This window comes from Macaca thibetana, chromosome 11 (assembly GCF_024542745.1).
Source record: "Macaca thibetana thibetana isolate TM-01 chromosome 11, ASM2454274v1, whole genome shotgun sequence".
NCBI classification, from domain to species: domain Eukaryota; kingdom Metazoa; phylum Chordata; class Mammalia; order Primates; family Cercopithecidae; genus Macaca; species Macaca thibetana.
In genome coordinates, this window is record NC_065588.1 from 117,885,488 (window position 1) to 117,905,159 (window position 19,672).

The following is a 19,672-nucleotide window of genomic DNA, read 5'->3' on the forward strand; positions in this document are numbered from 1 at the left end:
AGCTTCGCCTCCCAGCTTCAAGAGATTCTCCTGCCTCAGCCTCCTGAGTAGCTGGAATTACAGGCGTGTGCCACCACACCCGGCCAATTTTTGTATTTTAGGTAGAGACGGGGTTTCACCATGTTGGTCAGGCTGGTCTCAAAGTGCTGGGATTACAGGTGCGAGCCACCACACCTGGCCTCTTTCCCCTTTCAGAGTTGGAAACAGAGCTGGAAGCCCCAAAGGTGACTTCCTCTTCCCAAAAGTTCTGTTACTCAAGTCCTTGAACATGGAGGGGCTCAAAGATGCTACAGCCCATGTTAAATAATCAGTCTCAGGACTTGCTGGTCATGCCACATGTTGTGATATCTTTGCTATTAAACCGTGGTTGGCCGGGCGCCGTGACTCACACCTGTACTCGGGAGGCTGAGGCAGGAGAATTGCTTGAACCCAGGAGGCGGAGGTTGCAGTGAGCTGACATCTGCACCCCAGCCTGGGAGACAGAGCAAGACTCTGTCTCAGAAAGTAAATAAATAAATAAACAAACAAACCGTGGTAAACTTCTCCACCCAGAGCCAACCTCCTGCTCAGAGGGCACCGTCTAAGGTGTGTCAGGTGAGTAGGTGGCCCCTGGACTATATTTGGGAAAGGTTCTTTTGGGTACGAGCTCCAAGGTCTCAACACCAAGGAAGAAAAGAACACCAGGTCTTTCCCCATTGCTCACCAAAACCAAAGCATCCAATGTGGGCAGGTTCCCCAAAAATGCCCACTCCCAGGACACAGTCTCACGGAGGGAGTGCACAAAAGCATGCACAGTTGTGCCCTTGCGTACAGACACACACACCGATGCAGAGGTGTCTGTCATTACTCCTCCTCAGATCACAGATCCCCAGGGGAGCTGGTCCCAGAGCAGAGATCAGAGCCCCTGCAGCCAACAGGCACACACGAAGGACCCCGTCCCTCCCGTCCCAGCTGTGCCCCCACAGGCACAGTCCTTCAGTTCTGAGCGGGAGCGTTCGTGACGTTCAAGCCTTCATTGATGGCCAGGAGCCTCCTTCCCACCTCCCCAAGCCTGGGGGTCACCCTTCCGAGCTCTGGCCAGCAGCCAGGCGGTCTTACTTCTTCACTTTCGGATACTTCATCTCTGCAATGGCATTCGTGGCTTCTGTCTGCTTCTCCTTCAGATGCTGGGGCCACATGTTGTCCACCCAGTCCACCAGGTCTACCTGAAAGCCAGACCAGCATCAGCACTGCATTTCTCCACTGCCGAGCCAGACACAAACACCCCTTCTCCCTGGGGAGCCCTTGGGCCCGCCAGTGTGAGCTCCATAGTCCCAACATGGGAGGAAAGAAGGGCAGGGATGACAGGAACCCCACTTTGTAGAAGGGAAAACTGAGTCTCTCCAACAGGAAATGAAAGAGTTGCTGGGGGTCAGGCATGGTAGCTTATACCTCTAATCCAAGCGCTTTGGGAGGATAAGGTGAGAGGATCACTTGAACCCAGGAGTTCAAGGCCAGCCTGGGCAACACAGCAAGATCCCTGTCTCTACAAACCATGTTACCAACCTTAGTCACCCCTATGCCTGCCAAGCCCAGTCAGCCACACCCACATGAGCCTTTTTGCAAGGCACAGGCCAGGTGGCAGGGGGACAGGGAAGGAGATGAGGTAGAAGGTATCTGGGGAGGGTACCTGGGCCCCGGACCTACCACAGTCGGACGCTTGACTAAGTGCTCCAGCTTGGTGTGGCTGAACTCTAGGCTGATGACGTTGTACAGCTTGTCCCGCTGGGCCTCAGGCGTCTCGTAGTAACGCACAAACTGGGACATGCTCATCTCTGTGCCCTTCTGGGTGTTCACATCCATCACGTCCACAAGCCGCCGACTCCCTGGGGGCGGAAGCCACACGCTGGTTGTTCCTGCAAGCTTGAGGCTCCAGATCCTTCGTGGGAGCCCCTCACTAAACAAAAGCTGCTCCTCCACAGTTCCCTACAGTCCTCACCCCTCTTCTCGTCTGTTCAATTACCTCGCCCTGTTGGCTTTCCTTCCTGGATCTGTCTCCCACTCACCCGCTTCCCTGCACCACCATGGCCTCCACGCCAGTCCACAATGACCTCAAAAGTTACCTAACGGGGCCCGGGTGGCTGGGCGTGGTGGCTCAAGCTTGTAATCCCAGCACTTTGGGAGGCCGAGGCAGATGGATCACCTGAGGTCAGGAGTTTAAGACCAGGCTGGTCAACATGGTGAAACCCTCCCTCTACTAAAAATCCGAAGACAGCCAGACATGGTGGCTCATGCCTGTAATCCCAGCACTTTCGGAGGCCGAGGAGGGCGGATCACCTGAGGTCAGGAGTTCGAGACCAGACTGGTCAACATAGTGAAACCATGTTTCTACTAAAAATACAAAAAATAGCCAGGCATGGTGGCTCACGCCTATAGTCCCAGCTACTCGAGAAACTGAGGCAGGAGGTTTGTTTGAACCCAGGAGACAGAGGTTGTTGCAGTGAGCTGAGATGGTGCCACTGCACTCCAGCCGGGGCGACAGAGCAAGACTGTCTTAAAAAAAAAAAAAAAAAAAAAAAAAAGGACAGAAAGAAAAGGAAAGACATATATAAACAAACAAGAAAATCCCGGCCGGGCGCGGTGGCTCAAGCCTGTAATCCCAGCACTTTGGGAGGCCGAGACGGGCGGATCACGAGGTCAGGAGATCGAGACCATCCTGGCTAACACGGTGAAACCCCGTCTCTACTACAAAATACAAAAAAACTAGCCGGGCGAGGTGGCGGGCGCCTGTAGTCCCAGCTACTTGGGAGGCTGAGGCAGGAGAATGGCGTGAACCTGGGAGGCAGAGCTTGCAGTGAGCTGAGATCCGGCCACTGCACTCCAGCCTGGGCGACAGAGCGAGACTCTGTCTCAGAAAAAAAAAAAAAGAAAATCCCAAGAAGCCAGTGACCACATTTGTTCACAGCCACCTCAACAGGTTACAGGTTAAACCAACCAAAGGCCACCATATGATGACAGCCCAAGGGCCAAATCCAGCCTACGGCCTATCCTTGTGTTACCCAGAAGAATTTTTTTTTTTTTTTTTTTTGAGACGGAGTCTCGCTCTGCTGCCCAGGCTGGAGTGCAGTGGCCAGATCTCAGCTCACTGCAAGCTCCGCCTCCCGGGTTCCCGCCATTCTCCTGCCTCAGCCTCCGGAGTAGCTGGGACTACAGGCGCCCGCCACCGCGCCCAGCTAGTTTTTTGTATTTTTTAGTAGAGACAGGGTTTCACCGTGTTAGCCAGGATGGTCTCGATCTCCTGACCTCGTGATCCGCCCGTCTCGGCCTCCCAAAGTGCTGGGATTACAGGCTTGAGCCACCGCGCCCGGCCTACCCAGAAGAATTTTTTAACTTTTTTTTTTTCACTCTGTCACCCAGGCTAGAGTGTAGTGGCGTGATCTCAGCTCACTGCAACTTTCGCCTCCCAGATTTAAGCAAGTCTCATGCCTCAGCCTCCCAAGTAGCTGGGATTACAGGCATGTGCTACCACACCTGGCTAAGTTTTATATTTTTAGTAGAGATGGGGTTTCGCCATGTTGGTCGGGCTGGTCTTGAACTCCTGACCTCAAGTGATCCGCCCACCTCGGCCTCCCAAAGTGCTGGTATTACAGGCATGAGCCACTGCAACTGGCCTAGATTTTGTTTTTCCCTACAAGAGCTTAAGTTTTGAGGGGTTTTCCATTTTTTTTAAGAGGGAGAAAATCAAAAGAATACTATTTTGTGATATGAAAACTATATGAAACCCAAATTCTCAGATCCATTTACAAAGTTTTCCTGGTGCACGGCCACAGGCATTAGTTCACATATTGTATAGGGGCTGGCTCAGTGCTACAATGGCAGAGCTAAGTAGTTGCAACACAGACCAAATGTCCTGAAAACCCTTAAGTATTTACTCTCCGGCATTTAACAGAGAAAGTATGCTGGCCCTTGAACTAGACAGAACTCTCATGGAACTTAGATGTTGATATGGGTAATAGTCTCATCCCGTTCACTGAACCTGCCCTCTAACAGGCCCATGGTCAATATTTGTTGAATAAATAAACATAGCCTTTCATGTGGTCAGAACTGAAAAATAAAAGTAATCCTGTGTAATCCCAGCACTTAGAAAAGCAGAGGTGGGACGATGGTGCTTGAGCCTGGGAGTTTGAGACCAGCCTGGGGAACATAGCAAGATTCCATTCTCCTTTTTTTTTTTTTTTTTTTTTTTTTTGAGACAGGGTCTTGCTCTGTCACCCAGGCTGGAGTGCAATGGTACGATCATGGCTCACTGCAGCTTCAACCTCCCTGGCTCAAGGGATCCTCCAGCCTCAGCCTCCCAAATAGCTGGGAGTACAGTGGGGCACCACCACATCCAACTAGGTTTTCATTTTTTGTAGAGACAGGGTTTTGGTTTTCTTTGTTTGGTTGGTTGGTGTTTGAGACGAAGTCTCACTCTGTCGCCCAGGATGGAGTATAGTAGCACGATCTCCGCTCACTGCAACCTCCGCCTGCTGGGTTCAAGTGATTCTCCTGCCTCAGCTGCCCGAGTAGCTGGAATGATTGGCATGCACTACCACACCTGGCTCATTTTTGTATTTTTAGTAGAGACGGGGTTTCACCATGTTGGCCAGGTTGGTCTCGAACTCTTGATCTCAGGTGATCCACCCGCCTCAGCCTCCCAAAGTGCTGGGATTATAGGCATGAGCCACTGCGCCCGGCATGATAGGGTTTCATTATGTTGCCGAGGCTGGGAGACCCCAATCTCCACAAAAAGGAAACAAAAAAAGAAAGTAACTTCTGGGGCCGGGCGCGGTAGCTCAAGCCTGTAATCCCAGCACTTTGGGAGGCTGAGATGGGCGGATCACGAGGTCAGGAGATCGAGACCATCCTGGCTAACACTGTGAAACCCCGTCTCTACTAAAAAAAATACAAAAAACTAGCCGGGCGTGGTGGCTGGCGCCTGTAGTCCCAGCTACTCGGGAGGCTGAGGCAGGAGAATGACGTAAATCCGGGAGGCGGAGCTTGCAGTGAGCTGAGATCTGGCCACTGCACTCCAGCCTGGCCCACAGAGCGAGACTCTGTCTCAAAAAAAAAAAAAAAGTAACTCCTTACATTTGTAAGAGAACTTGGGTATTTTTTTTTTTTTTTTTTTTTTTTTTTTTTTTTTTTTTGAGACGGAGTCTCACGCTGTTGCCCAGGCTGGAGTGCAGTGGCGCGATCTCGGCTCACTGCAAGCTCCGCCTCCCGGGTTCCTGCCATTCTCCTGCCTCAGCCTCCTGAGTAGCTGGGACTACAGGCGCCCGCCACCGCGCCCGGCTAATTTTTTGTATTTTTAGTAGAGACGGGGTTTCACTGTGGTCTCGATCTCCTGACCTTGTGATCCGCCCGCCTCGGCCTCCCAAAGTGCTGGGATTACAGGCTTGAGCCACCGCGCCCGGCCGAACTTGGGTATTTCTATCTTTTGGGTTCAAGATCTAAATTTCACAGCAACCCTGGAAAAGCAAGGTGAGATAGTCTCTGTTGGCCGGGCGTGGTGGCTCATGCCTGTAATTCCAGCACTTTGGGAGGCCAAGGCGGGCGGATCACAAAGTCTGGAGTTCAAGACCATCCTGGCCAACATGGTGAAACCCCATCTCTACTATGAACACAAAAATTAGCCGGGCGTGGTGGCAGGTGCCTGTAGTTCCAGCTACTCAGGAGGCTGAGGTGGGAGAATCGCTTGAACGTGGGAGGCAGAGGTTGCAGTGAACACAGATCGCGCCATTGCACTCCAGTCTGGGCGACAGAGCGAGACTCCATCTCAAAAAAAAAAAAAAAAGTCTCGGCCGGGCGCGGTGGCTCAAGCCTGTAATCCCAGCACTTTGGGAGGCCGAGACGGGTGGATCACGAGGTCAGGAGATCGAGACCATCCTGGTGAACACAGTGAAACCCCGTCTCTACTAAAACTACAAAAAACTAGCCGGGTGAGGTGGCGGGCGCCTGTAGTCCCAGCTACTCGGGAGGCTGAGGCAGGAGAATGGCAGGAACCCGGGAGGCGGAGCTTGCAGTGAGCTGAGATCAGGCCACTGCACTCCAGCCTGGGCGACAGAGCGAGACTCCGTCTCAAAAAAAAAAAAAGTCTCTGTTTTACAAATGGGGAGACCAAGGCCCACAGATAAAGCAACTGGCTCAAGCTCCCCAGAGCAGACTCTTTCTACCAATTACAACCATTACCATTTACTATGCGTGTCAGCACAGACGGGTTCTCTACATACGTTATCTTGGTTAGGTTCATCGTGGTCACAGCTCTGTGAAGCAGAACTTCAATTAAACCCATTTAACGGAGGAGAAGCTGAGGCTTGGACAACTAACTCAACCAGGAATACCCAATTGGTAAGCGGCAGAGCTGGGATTTGAATCTAATTCATTCTAATGCCCGGGTTCCTCTCCCATCCCCCAAATACTGAATCTTGATCACATGCTAAAGTTGAAAAATGACCCCAGACCTGGCCAAGTGTGGTAGCTCATGCCTGTAATCCCAGCACTTTTGGAGGCCAAGGTGGGTGGATCACCTGAGGTCAGGAGTTCAAGACCAATCTGGCCAACATGGCAAAACCCTATGTCTACTAAAAATACAAAAATTAGCCAGGTATGGTGGCACACATCTGTAATCCCAGCTGCTCGGGGCGGCTGAGGTAGGAGAATTGCTTGAACCCAGGAGATGGAGGTTGCAGTGAGCTGAGGCCGTGCCACTGCACTCCAGCCTGGGCGACAGGGTGAGACTCTGTCTTAATTAAAAAAAAAAAAAAAGATTCCAGACCACACCAGTGGCCAGGTCCCTCCCATGGACCCTGGGAAGCAGCAGATCCAGGGGAAAACAGTTTTTGTTTTAGCGTCTGGAGTGCAGATCCACCAGGGGGCATCCCCGTTCTTCGCTGGATATTCTGGCCTTGATCTTGGCAAGGCTAGCGCCTTCCTTACCCAGGTGCCTGGAATAGGTGGGCGCCACTCAGACTTTCCAGAAGGCCCACCTGGCAGAAACCCTCCTGTTAGAACCCCAGTACCAGCTGGGCACAGTGGCTCACACCTGTAATCCCAGCACTTTGGGAGGCTGAGGCGGGTGGATCATGAGATCAGGAGATTGAGACCATCCTGGCTAACACGGTGAAACCCCCATCTCTACTAAAATATACAAAAAATTAGCCAGGCGTGGTGGCAGGCGCCTGTAGTCCTGAGTCTGACGCAGGAGAATGGCGTGAACCCGGGAGGCGGAGCTTGCAGTGATCGGCGATGGCGCCACTGCACTCCAGCCTGGGCGAGAGAGCAAGACTCTGTCACAAAAGGGGAAAAAAAAAAAAAAGAACCCCGGTACCCTCCCTGCTCTCTGCCCAGCCTCCCACCTCCACCCACCTCTCCTCCCTAATCTTCCTCAAGGTCATGTCTGCAAAGCTCCCTGTGCAAAGGGGTCTGCTGGGCAGGTAGCAAACAGGATAAAGACCACTAAAATCACCACCCCAGAGTCCTGCAAGTCAGCACTGAAGGCCAACCTGAGCCACCCCCACCCACATACTGTTAAAATCTAGAGGGTTCGGTTCCCAGCGGAGCCTCCAGCCTGTGCCTCGGGCTCTTGGCTTCTCTGGGAATCAGCTTCTTCATCTATAACATGGGGAAAAAGCAGCCAGCCCAGGAACTGTCCTGAGACATAACTGAGTTCATGCACTTCACGCGCACGCGGAGCACCTACAGGTGGGTAGTGTTACCGAGTCAGTCAGTTTCATCTGTAACTACAGGTGGAGAATGTGAGGAGCTGGGAAGTTTAGGGACTTGCCCAGCATCACAGCCAGTTAAATCGTTGCTGGCTAGTCCCAATGAATGGACTGCTTAGGACCCTACAACATATTCAAGATACAAATGGGTGCGGAGTTCTTCTGGGGAATGATGAAAAAGTTCTAAAACTGACTTTCATAATGGTTGCACAACTCTGTAAATATACTAAAAACAAGTGAATCGTGGCCGGCCGCGGTGGCTCACACCTGTAATCCCAACACTTTGGGAGACAGAGCTGGAAGGAGCGCGTGGCCCTAGAAGTTTGAGACCAGCCTGGGTAATATAGTGACACCCCAGCTCCACACACACACACACAAATTGGCCAAGCATCGTGACCCACACCAGTGGTCCCAGCTACTCCAAAGGCTGAAGTGGGAGGACTGCTTGAGTGTCAGAGGTTGAGGGTGCAGTGAGCCATGATCGTGCCACTGCACTCCAGCTTGGGCAACAAGAGCCAGACCCTGTCTCAAAAAAAAAAAAAAAGGCTGGGTGCGGTGGCTCAAGCCTGTAATCCCAGCACTTTGGGAGGCCGAGACGGGAGGATCACGAGGTCAGGAGATAGAGACCATCCTGGCTAACACGGTGAAACCCTGTCTCAATACAAAAAACTAGCCGGGCATGGTGGCGGACGCCTGTAGTCCCAGCTACTCGGGAGGCTGAGGCAGGAGAATGGCGTGAACCCGGGAGGTGGAGCTTGCAGTGAGCTGAGATCCAGCCACTGCACTCCAGCCTGGGCCAGAGAGCGAGACTCCATCTCAAAAAAAATAAAAAATAAAAATAATAAAAAAATAATAAAAAAGTGTGGGGGAAATGAATTGCGTGGTCTGTGACTTATATCTCAATAAAACTTTTTTACTTTTTTAAAATGGAGAGTCTCAGAGATGGCAAGTAATCTGGGAGTGTTTCCAAATAAATGTATGCCTTGTATATATCATGATACTTGCCCTTTGCAACACACTTTTTTTTTCTTTTTTAAGAAAAATTCTTGCTCTTGTCCCCCAGGCTAGAGTGCGATGGCGCAATCTCGGCTCACTGCAACCTCTGCCTCCCGGGTTCAAGCAATTCTCCTGCCTCAGCCTCCCGAGTAGCTGGGATTACAGGCGCCCACCACCACACCTGGCTAATTTTTGTATTTTCAGTAGAGACGGGGTTTTACCATGTTGGCCAGGGTGGTCTAGAACTCCTGACCTCAGATGATCCTCCTGCCTCAGCTTCCCCAAGTGCTGAGGTTACAGGTATGAGCCACCGCGTCAGGGCCTGTAACATACTTTAAATAACAATTTTACACTCTCATTTAATCCCAGGTATATATATCTGTCTCACATGTACACAGATATCAATCCACAAGTTATTATTTTCAATCTTAGTCCAAATGTGGACCAAGAAAAACAAAAGAACATCTGGATCTGGGATTCATGTGGCACTCAAATATTTGATGAATGCAAGAATCGGCAGGGTGTGGTGACTCACACCTGTAACCCCAAAACTTTGGGAAGCCAGGGCAGGAGGATCACTTGAGCCCAGGAGTTCAAGACCAACCTGGACAACATGTCAAGATCCCATCTCTACAAAAAATTTAAAAATTAGCTGTGCATGTTGGCAGACACCAGTAGTCCCAGCTACTTGGGAGGATCACTTGAGCCTGGAAGGCAGAGGCTACAGTGAGCAATGGCTGTGGCACTGCACTCCAGCCTAGGTGACAGAGTGAGACTGTCTTAAAAAATAAAAAATTGCTGGGCGTGGTGGCTCATGCCTGTAATCCCAGCACTTTGGGAGGCCGAGGCGGGCAGATCACAAGGTCAGGAGATCGAGACCATCCTGGCTAACACAGTGAAACCCCATCTGTACTAAAAATACAAAAAATTAGCCGGGCATGGTAGCGGGTGCCCAGCTACTCGGGAGGCTGAGGCAGGAGAATGGTGTGAACCTGGGAGGCAGAGCTTGCAGTCAGCCGAGATCATGCCACTGCACTCCAGCCTGGGCGACAGAGTGAGACTCTGTCTCAAAATAAATAAATTAATTAATTAAAATAAAAAATTTATAAAAAGATTAGATAGCAATCCTATTTTGTAAAAAAGGGATACCAATTTAAATAATGTTTAATCATATTTAATTATGAGAATATAGTAATTTACAAAATTATACCTTAAGACCCTGAAAATGTTATTTTGCATGTGTCAAAGTATCAAAAAAGAAAGAATAACTAGCCTGGGGGAAATTTTTTGTTTTTATTTTGAGACAGAGATCAGAGTGACGCAACTACAAGCCAAGGAGAACTAAGCACTGCCGGCCACCACTAGAAGCCAGAGAAGGCAAGGAACGACCCGCCCCTAGGGACTTCAGGGGGAATGTAGCCCTACAGACACCTGAATTTTGGACTTATAGCCTGCAGAAGTGTGAGAGAATAAATTTCTGTGGTTTTAGGCACTCACTTTGTGGTACTTTGTTATGGCAGCCTAGGAAACGAATCGAAGGATTAGTGAGAGAATGACTGGGTATACCTATATGGCTCCATAAATGTGACATATTTACACAGGGGAGGGCTGGCCCCTCCCCTTGCCTCCCTCCCAGAGCCTGGTACAAGCAGATCACAGGGCCAACACCTTCTATAACGAAATCACAGTTTACCTAGCAGCTTCACAAACAGAAAGGTGTCACCCACTGATGACCTCATACCGCTTCATTCTAAATACTGTATTTCTTGGTTACTTGTTTCTTGTCTTTCCGCTCTGCTACTCTGTGAGTGCCCTGAGGGCAGGAGCCTTGCCTGTCTTGATCGCTACTCTATTCCAGATTTCTAGAACAGAGCCTGGTGCAGGCTAGGAGCTCACTCTTTGTCAAATAAGAAATTAGTGCTGTTCAAGGTCAGGAGATCGAGACCATCCTAGCTAATATGGTGAAACCCCATCTCTACTAAAAAATACAAAAAAATTAGCCAGGCGTGGTGGCAGGCACCTGTAGTCCCAGCTACTCGGGAGGCTGAGGCAGGAGAATGGCCTGAACCTGGGAGGCCAAGCTTGCAGTGAGCCGAGATTGCGCCACTGCACTTCAGCTGGGCAACAGAGCGAGACTCCATCTGACACACAACTTCACAAATGGCAGGTGAACTAAAGAACTGACCTGGGGGTGGTTCTGGGTGGGCATGTGTAACAAAAAAGATGAACCCCCACCTGGAATCACCTGGTAGGTCCTGAGCAGCCCTGGGGCAGCACAGCTCAACACAGAAGGACAGACAGGTATGGAGAGGGCCTGTGTTTCCTTTTCCTTTTTTTTTTTTTTTTTTTTTTGAGATGGAGTCTCACTCTGTTGCCCAGGCTCACTGCAGCCTCCACCTCTTGGGTTCAAGCGATTTTCCTGCCTCAGCCTCCCAAGTAGCTGGGACTACAGGCATGTGCCACTACACCCAGCTAATTTTTGTATTTTTTGTAAAGATAGGGTTTCACCATGTTGGCCAGGATGGTCTCAAACTCCTGACCTCAAGTGATTTGCCCACCTCGGCCTCCTGAAGTGCTGGGATTACAGGCGTGAGCCACTGCACCCGGCCTAATTTTTATATTTTTTATACAGACGGGGTTTAGCCATATTGGCCAGGATGGTCTCGAACTCCTGACCTCAAGTGATTTGCCCGCCTCAGCCTCCCAAAGTGCTGGGACTACAGCTATGAACGGCGCCCAGCCTGCTTTTCTGAGCAATACCATGCCTCCCACTGCCACTGCTGCCTTCCCCAGTACCTCTTAGGCACTCTCTTGGCCTCTGCTACTTTGCAGCTTTTCACATCACAGATGCCACCTGGGGCCAGTGTTTAAGACTCCCAGTCAGACCACGGCCAAGCCAGGGTCCCCACTGACTACATTTCAGCTTGCCCCAGCCTCTGGTACACGGGAGTCAGGACTTAGGGACTGGCCTACCTCAGCTGTATGCCTGCCTCAGACCGGGGAAGGGCTGTGGGGAGCAGCTGGGGCTGAAGTCAGAGGGGGAAGAGTATAGGGAAGAGGCCCAGGCAGGCCAAGTGACCATCTTAGGAGCAGAAGGTCTGAAGGCTTGGTTCTAAGAAGAGCTTCCTTGGTGTACCCGGAGCGCCAACCAGCTCCCCAGGTGCCCTGGAAGCCACAGTCTGTGGAAGGGTAGGAATGGGAGTGGAAGTGGTGGGAGGAGGAAGGAAAATCAGTTCTGTTGGGCACCTGGGCTTCACGGACCTCCCTTCCCCCAGGGAAACAGAAATGGACAGGTCACCTGTTCATGCCACACAGCTGGGGTCCAGCCCCCACGGGGCAGCAGGAAACACAGACATGATAGAACACTACCCAGAGAGGCAGGGTGATAGCAACAAAGGGGACCAGGGAGGCAGGGTGATAGTAAGAGAAGGACCCCTGGCTTTGAAGCCTCGTACATCGAGAGGAAGGCCCCCTCTCCAAACAGATGAGGGGACATTTCATGCCACAGATATCAGGTTGCTACACGAGTAATTGCAGTTTTGCCATTGAAAGTAATGGCGGCCAGTTGCGGTGGCTCATGCCTGTGATCCCTATACTTTGGGAGGCCAAGGCCAGCGAATTACCTGAGGTCGGGAGTTCAAGAACAGCCTGGCCAACATAGTGAAACCCCATCTCTACCAAAAACACACACACACACAAAAATTAGCTGTGCGTAATGGCACCTGCCTGTAATCCCAGCTAGTCGGGAGGCTGGGCATGAGAACTGCTTGAACCCAGGAGGTGGAGGTTGCAGTGATCCAAGATCGTGCCACTGCACTCCAGCCTGGGAGACAGAGCAAGACTCTGTCTCAAAAAAAAAAAAAGAAAGGCCGGGCGCGGTGGCTCAAGCCTGTAATCCCAGTACTTTGGGAGGCCGAGGCGGGTGGATCACGAAGTCAGGAGATTGAGACCATCCTGGCTAACATGGTGAAACCCCGTCTCTACTAAAAATACAAAAAACTAGCCGGGCGTGGTGGCGGGCGCCTGTAGTCCCAGCTACTCGGAGGCTGAGGCAGGAGAATGGCGTAAACCCGGGAGGCGGAGCTTGCAGTGAGCCGAGATCGGGCCACTGCACTCCAGCCTGGGTGACACAGCGAGACTCCGTCTCAAAAAAAAAAGAGAGAGAGAGAGGAAAAAAAGAAAAGAAGTAATGACCAAAAAAAAAAAGAAAAGGAAAGAAAGAAATGGCAAAAACCACAATTAGTAGGCTGGGTGTGGTGGCTCACGCCTGTAATCCCAGCACTTTGGGAGGCCGAGGCGGGCAAATCACGACGTCAGGAGTTTGACACCAGCCTGGCCAACATAGTGAAACCTCATTTCTACTGAAAATACAAAAACTTAGCCAGGCGTGGTGGCAGGCGCCTGTAGTCCAACTACTTGGGAGACTGAGGCAGGAGAATCGCTTGAACCTGGGAGGCAGAGGTTGTGGTGAGCCGAGATCATGCCATTGCACTCCAGCCAGGGCAACAAGAGCAAAAAACTCCATCTCAAAATAAAATAAAATAAAATAACACAATTGGTTTGTACCAACCTAATACATTCCAGCCAATAAGTGACAAATAAATGACAAAATTAGGCCACCACCACGCTGCAGCCCCTGATGAACTAAAGGAGCTAGGTGCTGAGCACCAATGGCTGCTGACATCATAGAGAGGGAGGGAAAGAGAGAGAGAGAGAGAGAGAGATGACCCAACATTACGTGCCTCCTGATGGAAGAAAGAAGCACCAATGATGAAGCGTCCTGCCAGAAACCATGAATGAAATGAATGAATGAATGAATGAATGAATGAAGAGTATGCAATAGCAGGGGAGGTACCCTGAATCGGGTCAACCATCTACATCCGACTACCAGTTTACAGAACTACAGAAAAAGAGGCACATGTTAGACAGCTCCAAGAGTGTGACATTGGCAAATCCACACGGGGAAAACTCTGCAGGTCAACAACTCAACACGTCAACTCCACAAACAACCCGGAGGAGTTGAAGGAGGTGTAGGGAGAATCCAGAGAGTGAAGAAGACTTAAAATGCAGCTCAACCAGGCTGGGTGCCGTGGCTCATGCCTGTAATGCCAGCACTTTGGGAGGCTGAGGCAGGAGGATCATCTGAGGTCGGGAGTTTGAGACCAGCCTGACCAACATGGAGAAACTCGGTCAGGAAGAAACTGACTTTACACCTTTTCCTTCCTTCACCACAGAACCCTTTCCTCAAACAGAAGCTTTGATGCTAGTCAAATACACGTAAATAAAAACAAAACAAGCAGCTCAGGCTGATGCAGAAAGTGGGTGGGGGGTGCTCAGAATTCAGACCTAGATCCCTGGGGTTTCCCTTCAAAATTCACCACGTTGGGGCATTTTTGGGTCCTTTCCCAGGGGCAAGGCACTGAGTTTTAGTTCCTGAATACTCAGATCACTTCCCTTAAATGTGTAAAGTGGGCAGGAGCAGGGGCAGTGGGGGCAGAGGAAGAGACAGGGGCCACCAGTCCCTTTTGGCCTGAGCTGAGAGATGAAGAATGAGCCCTCCAGCTTCCCGGTCTGATCTTCACAGGGGCAAAGGGAACCCAGCATACGGGCTGAGTCTCTAAGCAAGAGGTTTGGCACTGGGGAGGGGGCGGGTGGCCCAAAGGGAGGGAGGGGACAGGTAAGTGCCAAGAATGGAATGCGGCCCTCCCAGCCTTTAGGAGCAGCCATCCCTGGAGCAGCTGACCGGGACAAGCGGCCCTTCAGACCAGCGAGGGATCCACGCTGCTGGGGCTCTCGGGTTCCTGAAGTCAGTGGGTTACAGGAGAAATTTTCCACATGGGACAGTGCCTGGAGTTCCTAGGCAGGCCAGCAGCCTCCCTCCCTCCACCGCCCACCCACCCCAGGCTCATCAGTGCTCTGGCTCCCGGGCTGCACACACATCCAACAGGTTCCAGCTGCGGAAATTTAATCCATGGCCCCGTGGCCCCTGCTTTGAAGGCTCCATCCGTCAGCTCCTAGAGCCTCGGGCTCGGGGCCAGGACGAGGCTGCTGAAAGTCATCTTGAAGGCTAATGTGAAACATACACAGGTGTGACCCCAAACTCCCCCGAGCCCCGCTCTTCCGAGAGCGCACAGAACTGTTCCACATCACAGTTCTGGAACCTTCTCCAGCATCCTCACATTTCTGGATTGGTTTTAAATTTTGTTCCCCATCCATGTCACAAAGGCAGCGCTGATTAGCAAGAGCACTGCTCAGAGGTTCAAATCTGACTCTGCTCTACTGTTTTGAAACAGCAGTGAGGCCGGAGTTCAAGTGATTCGCCCGCCTTGGCCTCCCAAAGTGCTGGGGTTCCAGGGATGCGCCACCGCGCCTGGTCCCTCTCCCTGCATTTCTATCTGTCCTGGCAATTGGATGCCTCCCCTACCTGCCGGTCTGGCCTTGACCTCCCTCGTGAGATCCAACTCAATGTGCCCTGAACCACACCCATCTGTACCCACTCCCCAAGTTGTTTTTCTTCTGGGGGTCTATCAGAAGCATTGTGTTCTCCTAATCACTGAAATTCAAACCCACATGTGATTCTGATGTGCCAAGTACTATCTGAGCAACTCAAAAAGCATTTGTCTCCAGGCCTCAGCTTTTCCCGTTTGTGAAATGGGGAAGTAGGACTGGAAGAACTCTAAGACTCCTTCCCGAGCTTCAAATGGAAAAACTCTGTGATTTTAAACCAACTTAAGGTTGGACGCGGTGGCTCACGCCTGTAATCCCAACATTTTGGGAGGCTGAAGTGGGCGGATCACCTGAGGTCAGGAGTTCAAGACCAGCCTGGCCAACATGGCAAAACCCCGTCTCTACTAAAAGTACAAAACTTAGCCGGGCGTGGTGGCGCGAGCCTGTAATCCCAGCTACTCAGGAGGCTGAGGCAGGAGAAGCTTGAACCCGGATGGCAGAGGTTGCAGTGAGCCGAGATCGAGCCACTGCTCTCCAGCCTGGGTGACTTTTTTTCCGTGACTCCATCTTGGGGGTGGGCGGGGGGGACTTAAAAAAGGTCTGGCGGGCACAGTGGCTCACACCTGTAATCCCAGCACTTTGGGAGGCCAAGGCGGACAGATCACCTGAGGTCAGGAGTTTGAGACCAGCCTGGCCAACATGGCGAAACCCCATCTCTACTAAAAATACAAAAAATTAGCAAGGTGTGGTGGTGCAAGCCTGTAATCCCAGCTACTCAGGAGGCTGAGCTAGGAGAATCGCTTAAACCTGGGAGGCGGAGGTTGCAGTGAGCCGAGATGGGGCCACTGTACTCCAGCCTGAGCAACAGAGTGAGACTCTGTCTCAAAACAAAAAGTCTGGGGACAAGTCAGCCAGTTTTGATTTCCAAGGGGTGAGAACTTAGTTTTTCTCCAAAATACGGTCCATCAAGGGCAAGATCCACAGCTCGTGACTAGTACCAGGCCAGACACAATACAGACACCCAGTAAATCTGTAAGGGAAGAAAGCATGGAGGAGAAGGAAGAGGAGGAGGAGGAGGAGGGGTGAGAGGAGGAGGAGGACGACCTGGAAAAATGAACACCTAATTCATATGACTATTGAGGAGAACAAAGTGAAGCCCTATGGCACATATGTGATAAAAGATAGGTGATTATTAGTACAATTGCATGAATACTGGATGAAGTCATTTGTCATGAAGATTCAAGCAAAGGGCCAAAGAAAGCATCAGTTGCCTTGGATTCTCTCACTGGAGAGAAATCCAATAAAGTCATAATATGCGGGCCCTGGTGCAATGGCTCTTGCCTGTAATCCCAGCTACTTGGAAGGCTAAGGTGGGTGGATCGCTTGGGCCTGTGAGATTGCGAGCAGCCTGGGCAACATAGCAAGACTCATCTCTACAAAAAATAAAAAATAAAAACAATTAGCCGTGCATGCCCATAGTCCCGGCTACTAGGGAGGGTAAGGCGGGAGGACCACTTGAACCCAGAAGGTCAAGTCTGCAGCGAGCTACGATCGTGACACTGCACTGCAGCGTGGGCGACAGAGTGAGATGCTATCTCAAAAAAAAAAAAAAAAAAAAGGGGGGGGCCAGGTTCGGTGGCTCACGCCTGTAATCCTGGCAGTTTGGGAAGCTGAGGTGGGTGGATCACCTGAGGTCAGGAGTTTGAGACCAGCCTGGCCAACGTGGTGAAACCCCGTCTCTACTAAAAATACAAGAAGTAGCTAACCCCAGCTACTTGGGAAGCTGAGGCAGGAGAATCACCTGAACCCACGAGGCAGAGGTTGCAGTGAGCCCAGATCACACCACTGCACTTCATACTAGGCAACAGAGTGAGACTCCATCTCAAAAAAAAAAAAGGAATTAAAAAAAAAGACAAACCTAGGCAACGTAAGGAAATCCTGCCTCTACAAAGGATTTAAAAATGATCTGGGCATGGTGGCGCACCTGTAGTCCCAGCTACTTGGGAGGTTAAGGTGGGAGAATCACTTGAGGCCAGGAGGTTGAGGCGGCAGTGAGCTGTAATCACACAACTAGATTCCAGCCTCGGCAACAGAGCAGGACCCCCCACAACAAAGAGCATACTGTGGAGGTCCCAACCAGTGCAATAAAACAAGGAAATATATTAAAAGACATAAAGAGGCCGGGCCCTGTGGCTCAAGCCTGTAATCCCAGCACTTTGGGAGGCCAAAGCAGGTGGATCACGAGGTCAGGAGATCAAGACCATCCTGGCTAACACAGGGAAACCCCGTCTCTACTAAAAGTACAAAAAAATTGCCGGGCGTGGTGACACATGCCTGCAGTCCCAGCTACTCAGGAGGATGAGGCAGGAGAACGGCGTGAACCCGGGAGGTGGAGCTTGCAGTGAGCCAAGATCGCCCCACTGCACTCCAGCCTGGGCGACAGAGCAAGACTCTGTCTCAAAAAATATATAAAATAAAATAAAATAAATTTTTTTAAAAGGCATAAAGATTGGAAAAAAGAAACAAAACTGCAATTGTTAATAGATGGCATAATTGCTTAACTTAAAATAGCAACACCCCCAAAAATCAAATACCTAGGAATGAACCTAAGAAGACCTGCAAGTCTTCTACAAAAACCCTACAAATCAAGGGAACAATATGCCACATTCACTGAATAGAAAACTCAGTATGATAAAAAGTTCCCCAAGTGATCCACAGAATCAACAAGATTCCAATCAAAATTACAGCAACCTTTAAAGAAACATGGACAAGGTGATTTTAAGATTCATATGGAAGGCCGGGCGGGGTGGCTCAAGCCTGTAATCCCAGCACTTTGGGAGGCCGAGACGGGCGGATCACGAGGTCAGGAGATCGAGACCATCCTGGCTAACACGGTGAAACCCCGTCTCTACTAAAAAAAATACAAAAAACTAGCCGGGCGAAGTGGCGGGCACCTGTAGTCCAAGCTACTTGGGAGGCTGAGGCAGGAGAATGGCGTAAACCCGGGAGGCGGAGCTTGCAGTGAGCTGAGATCCGGCCACTGTACTCCATCCAGCCTGGACGGCAGAGCGAGACTCCGTCTCAAAAAAAAAAAAAAAAAAAAAAAAAAAAAAAAAAAAAAAAATTCATATGGAAACACAAAGGGTCACAAGACAAGGCAATCTTTTTTTTTTTTTTTTTTGAGACGGAGTCTGGCTCTGTTGCCTGGGCTGGAGTGCAGTGGCCGGATCTTAGCTCACTGCAAGCTCCGCCTCCCGGGTTTACGCCATTCTCCTGTCTCAGCCTCCCGAGTACCTGGGACTACAGGCGCCGCCACCTCGCCAGGCTAGTTTTTTGTATTTTTAGTAGAGACAGGGTTTCACCGTGTTAGCCAGGATGGTCTCGATCTCCTGACCTCGTGATCCGCCCGTCTCGGCCTCCCAAAGTGCTGGGATTACAGGCTTGAGCCACCGCGCCCGGCCTTTAAAGTTTTTTTTTTTTTTTTTTTTTTGAGACGGAGTCTCGCTCTGTCGCCGGGGCTGGAGCGCAGTGGCCGGATCTCAGCTCACTGCAAGCTCCGCCTCCCGGGTTCACGCCATTCTCCTGCCTCAGCCTCCTGTGTAGCTGGGACTACAGGCGCCCGCCACCTCGCCCGGCTAGTTTTTTTTTTGTATTTTTTTAGTAGAGACGGGGTTTCACCGTGTTGGCCAGGATGGTCTCGATCTCCTGACCTCGTGATCCGCCCGTCTCGGCCTCCCAAAGTGCTGGGATTACAGGCTTGAGCCACCGCGCCCGGCCTTCTTTTTTCTTTTTCTTATTTTTTGAGACAGGATCCCTCTCTGTCGCCCAGGCTGGAGTACAGTGGTGTGATCTCGCCTCACTGTAGCCTCCGCCTCTGGGATTCAAGCAATTCTCCTGCTTCAGCTGGGTAGGAGAGTAGCTGGGATTACAGGCGCGCACCACCACACCCAGCTAATTTTTGTTTTTTTTTCTAAAGACAGGGTTTCATCATGTTACCCAGGTTGGTCTCAAACTCCTGGACTCAAGTGATCCTCCCTCCTAGGCCTCCCAAAGTGCTGGTATTACGGGTTTAAGCCACTGCGCCTGGCCTGAAAAGGAAATCTTGAAAAAGAACAAAGCTGAAGAACTTATCACATAGTGAGCCCTATCATGAAGCTGGTTAAGACAGTGTGGTACTGGCTTCATAACGGACACACCAGCCAGGAACTGACCCACACAAACGGAGTCACCTCTTTTATGACAAAACAAGACTTCATTGCCAATGGGGAGAGGATTTTTTTTTTTTAGGACAGAGTTTCACTCTTGTTGCCCAGGATGTAATGCAATGGTGTGATCTCAGCAGACCGCAACCTCCACCTCCCGGGTTCAAGTGATTCTCCTGACTCAGCCTTCCCGAGTAGCTAGGATTATAGGCATGCGCCACCACGCCCAGCTAATTTTGTATTTTTAGTAAAGACGGGGGTTTCTCCACGTTAGTCAGGCTGGTC

At 50.9% G+C, this 19,672-nt stretch overlaps 2 protein-coding genes across 7 annotated transcripts in view; one reads left to right on the plus strand and one right to left on the minus strand.

Annotated features, from left to right (window-relative positions):
- The window catches only part of KDM2B (lysine demethylase 2B), a 155,983-nt gene that overhangs the window by 123,705 nt on the left and 12,606 nt on the right, over positions 1–19,672 (minus strand). For all 6 annotated transcript variants that reach the window (XM_050747866.1, XM_050747862.1, XM_050747871.1 and 3 more), the window contains 2 exons: positions 1,683–1,865; positions 1,099–1,201 (listed from right to left, as the gene is read on the minus strand). In XM_050747866.1, the coding sequence (XP_050603823.1) occupies positions 1,099–1,201; positions 1,683–1,865 (286 nt within the window). The remainder of the gene's footprint in view (positions 1–1,098; positions 1,202–1,682; positions 1,866–19,672) is intronic.
- PSMD9 (proteasome 26S subunit, non-ATPase 9) overlaps positions 1–19,672 on the plus strand; it is a 405,206-nt gene that overhangs the window by 34,944 nt on the left and 350,590 nt on the right. The window lies entirely within an intron of this gene.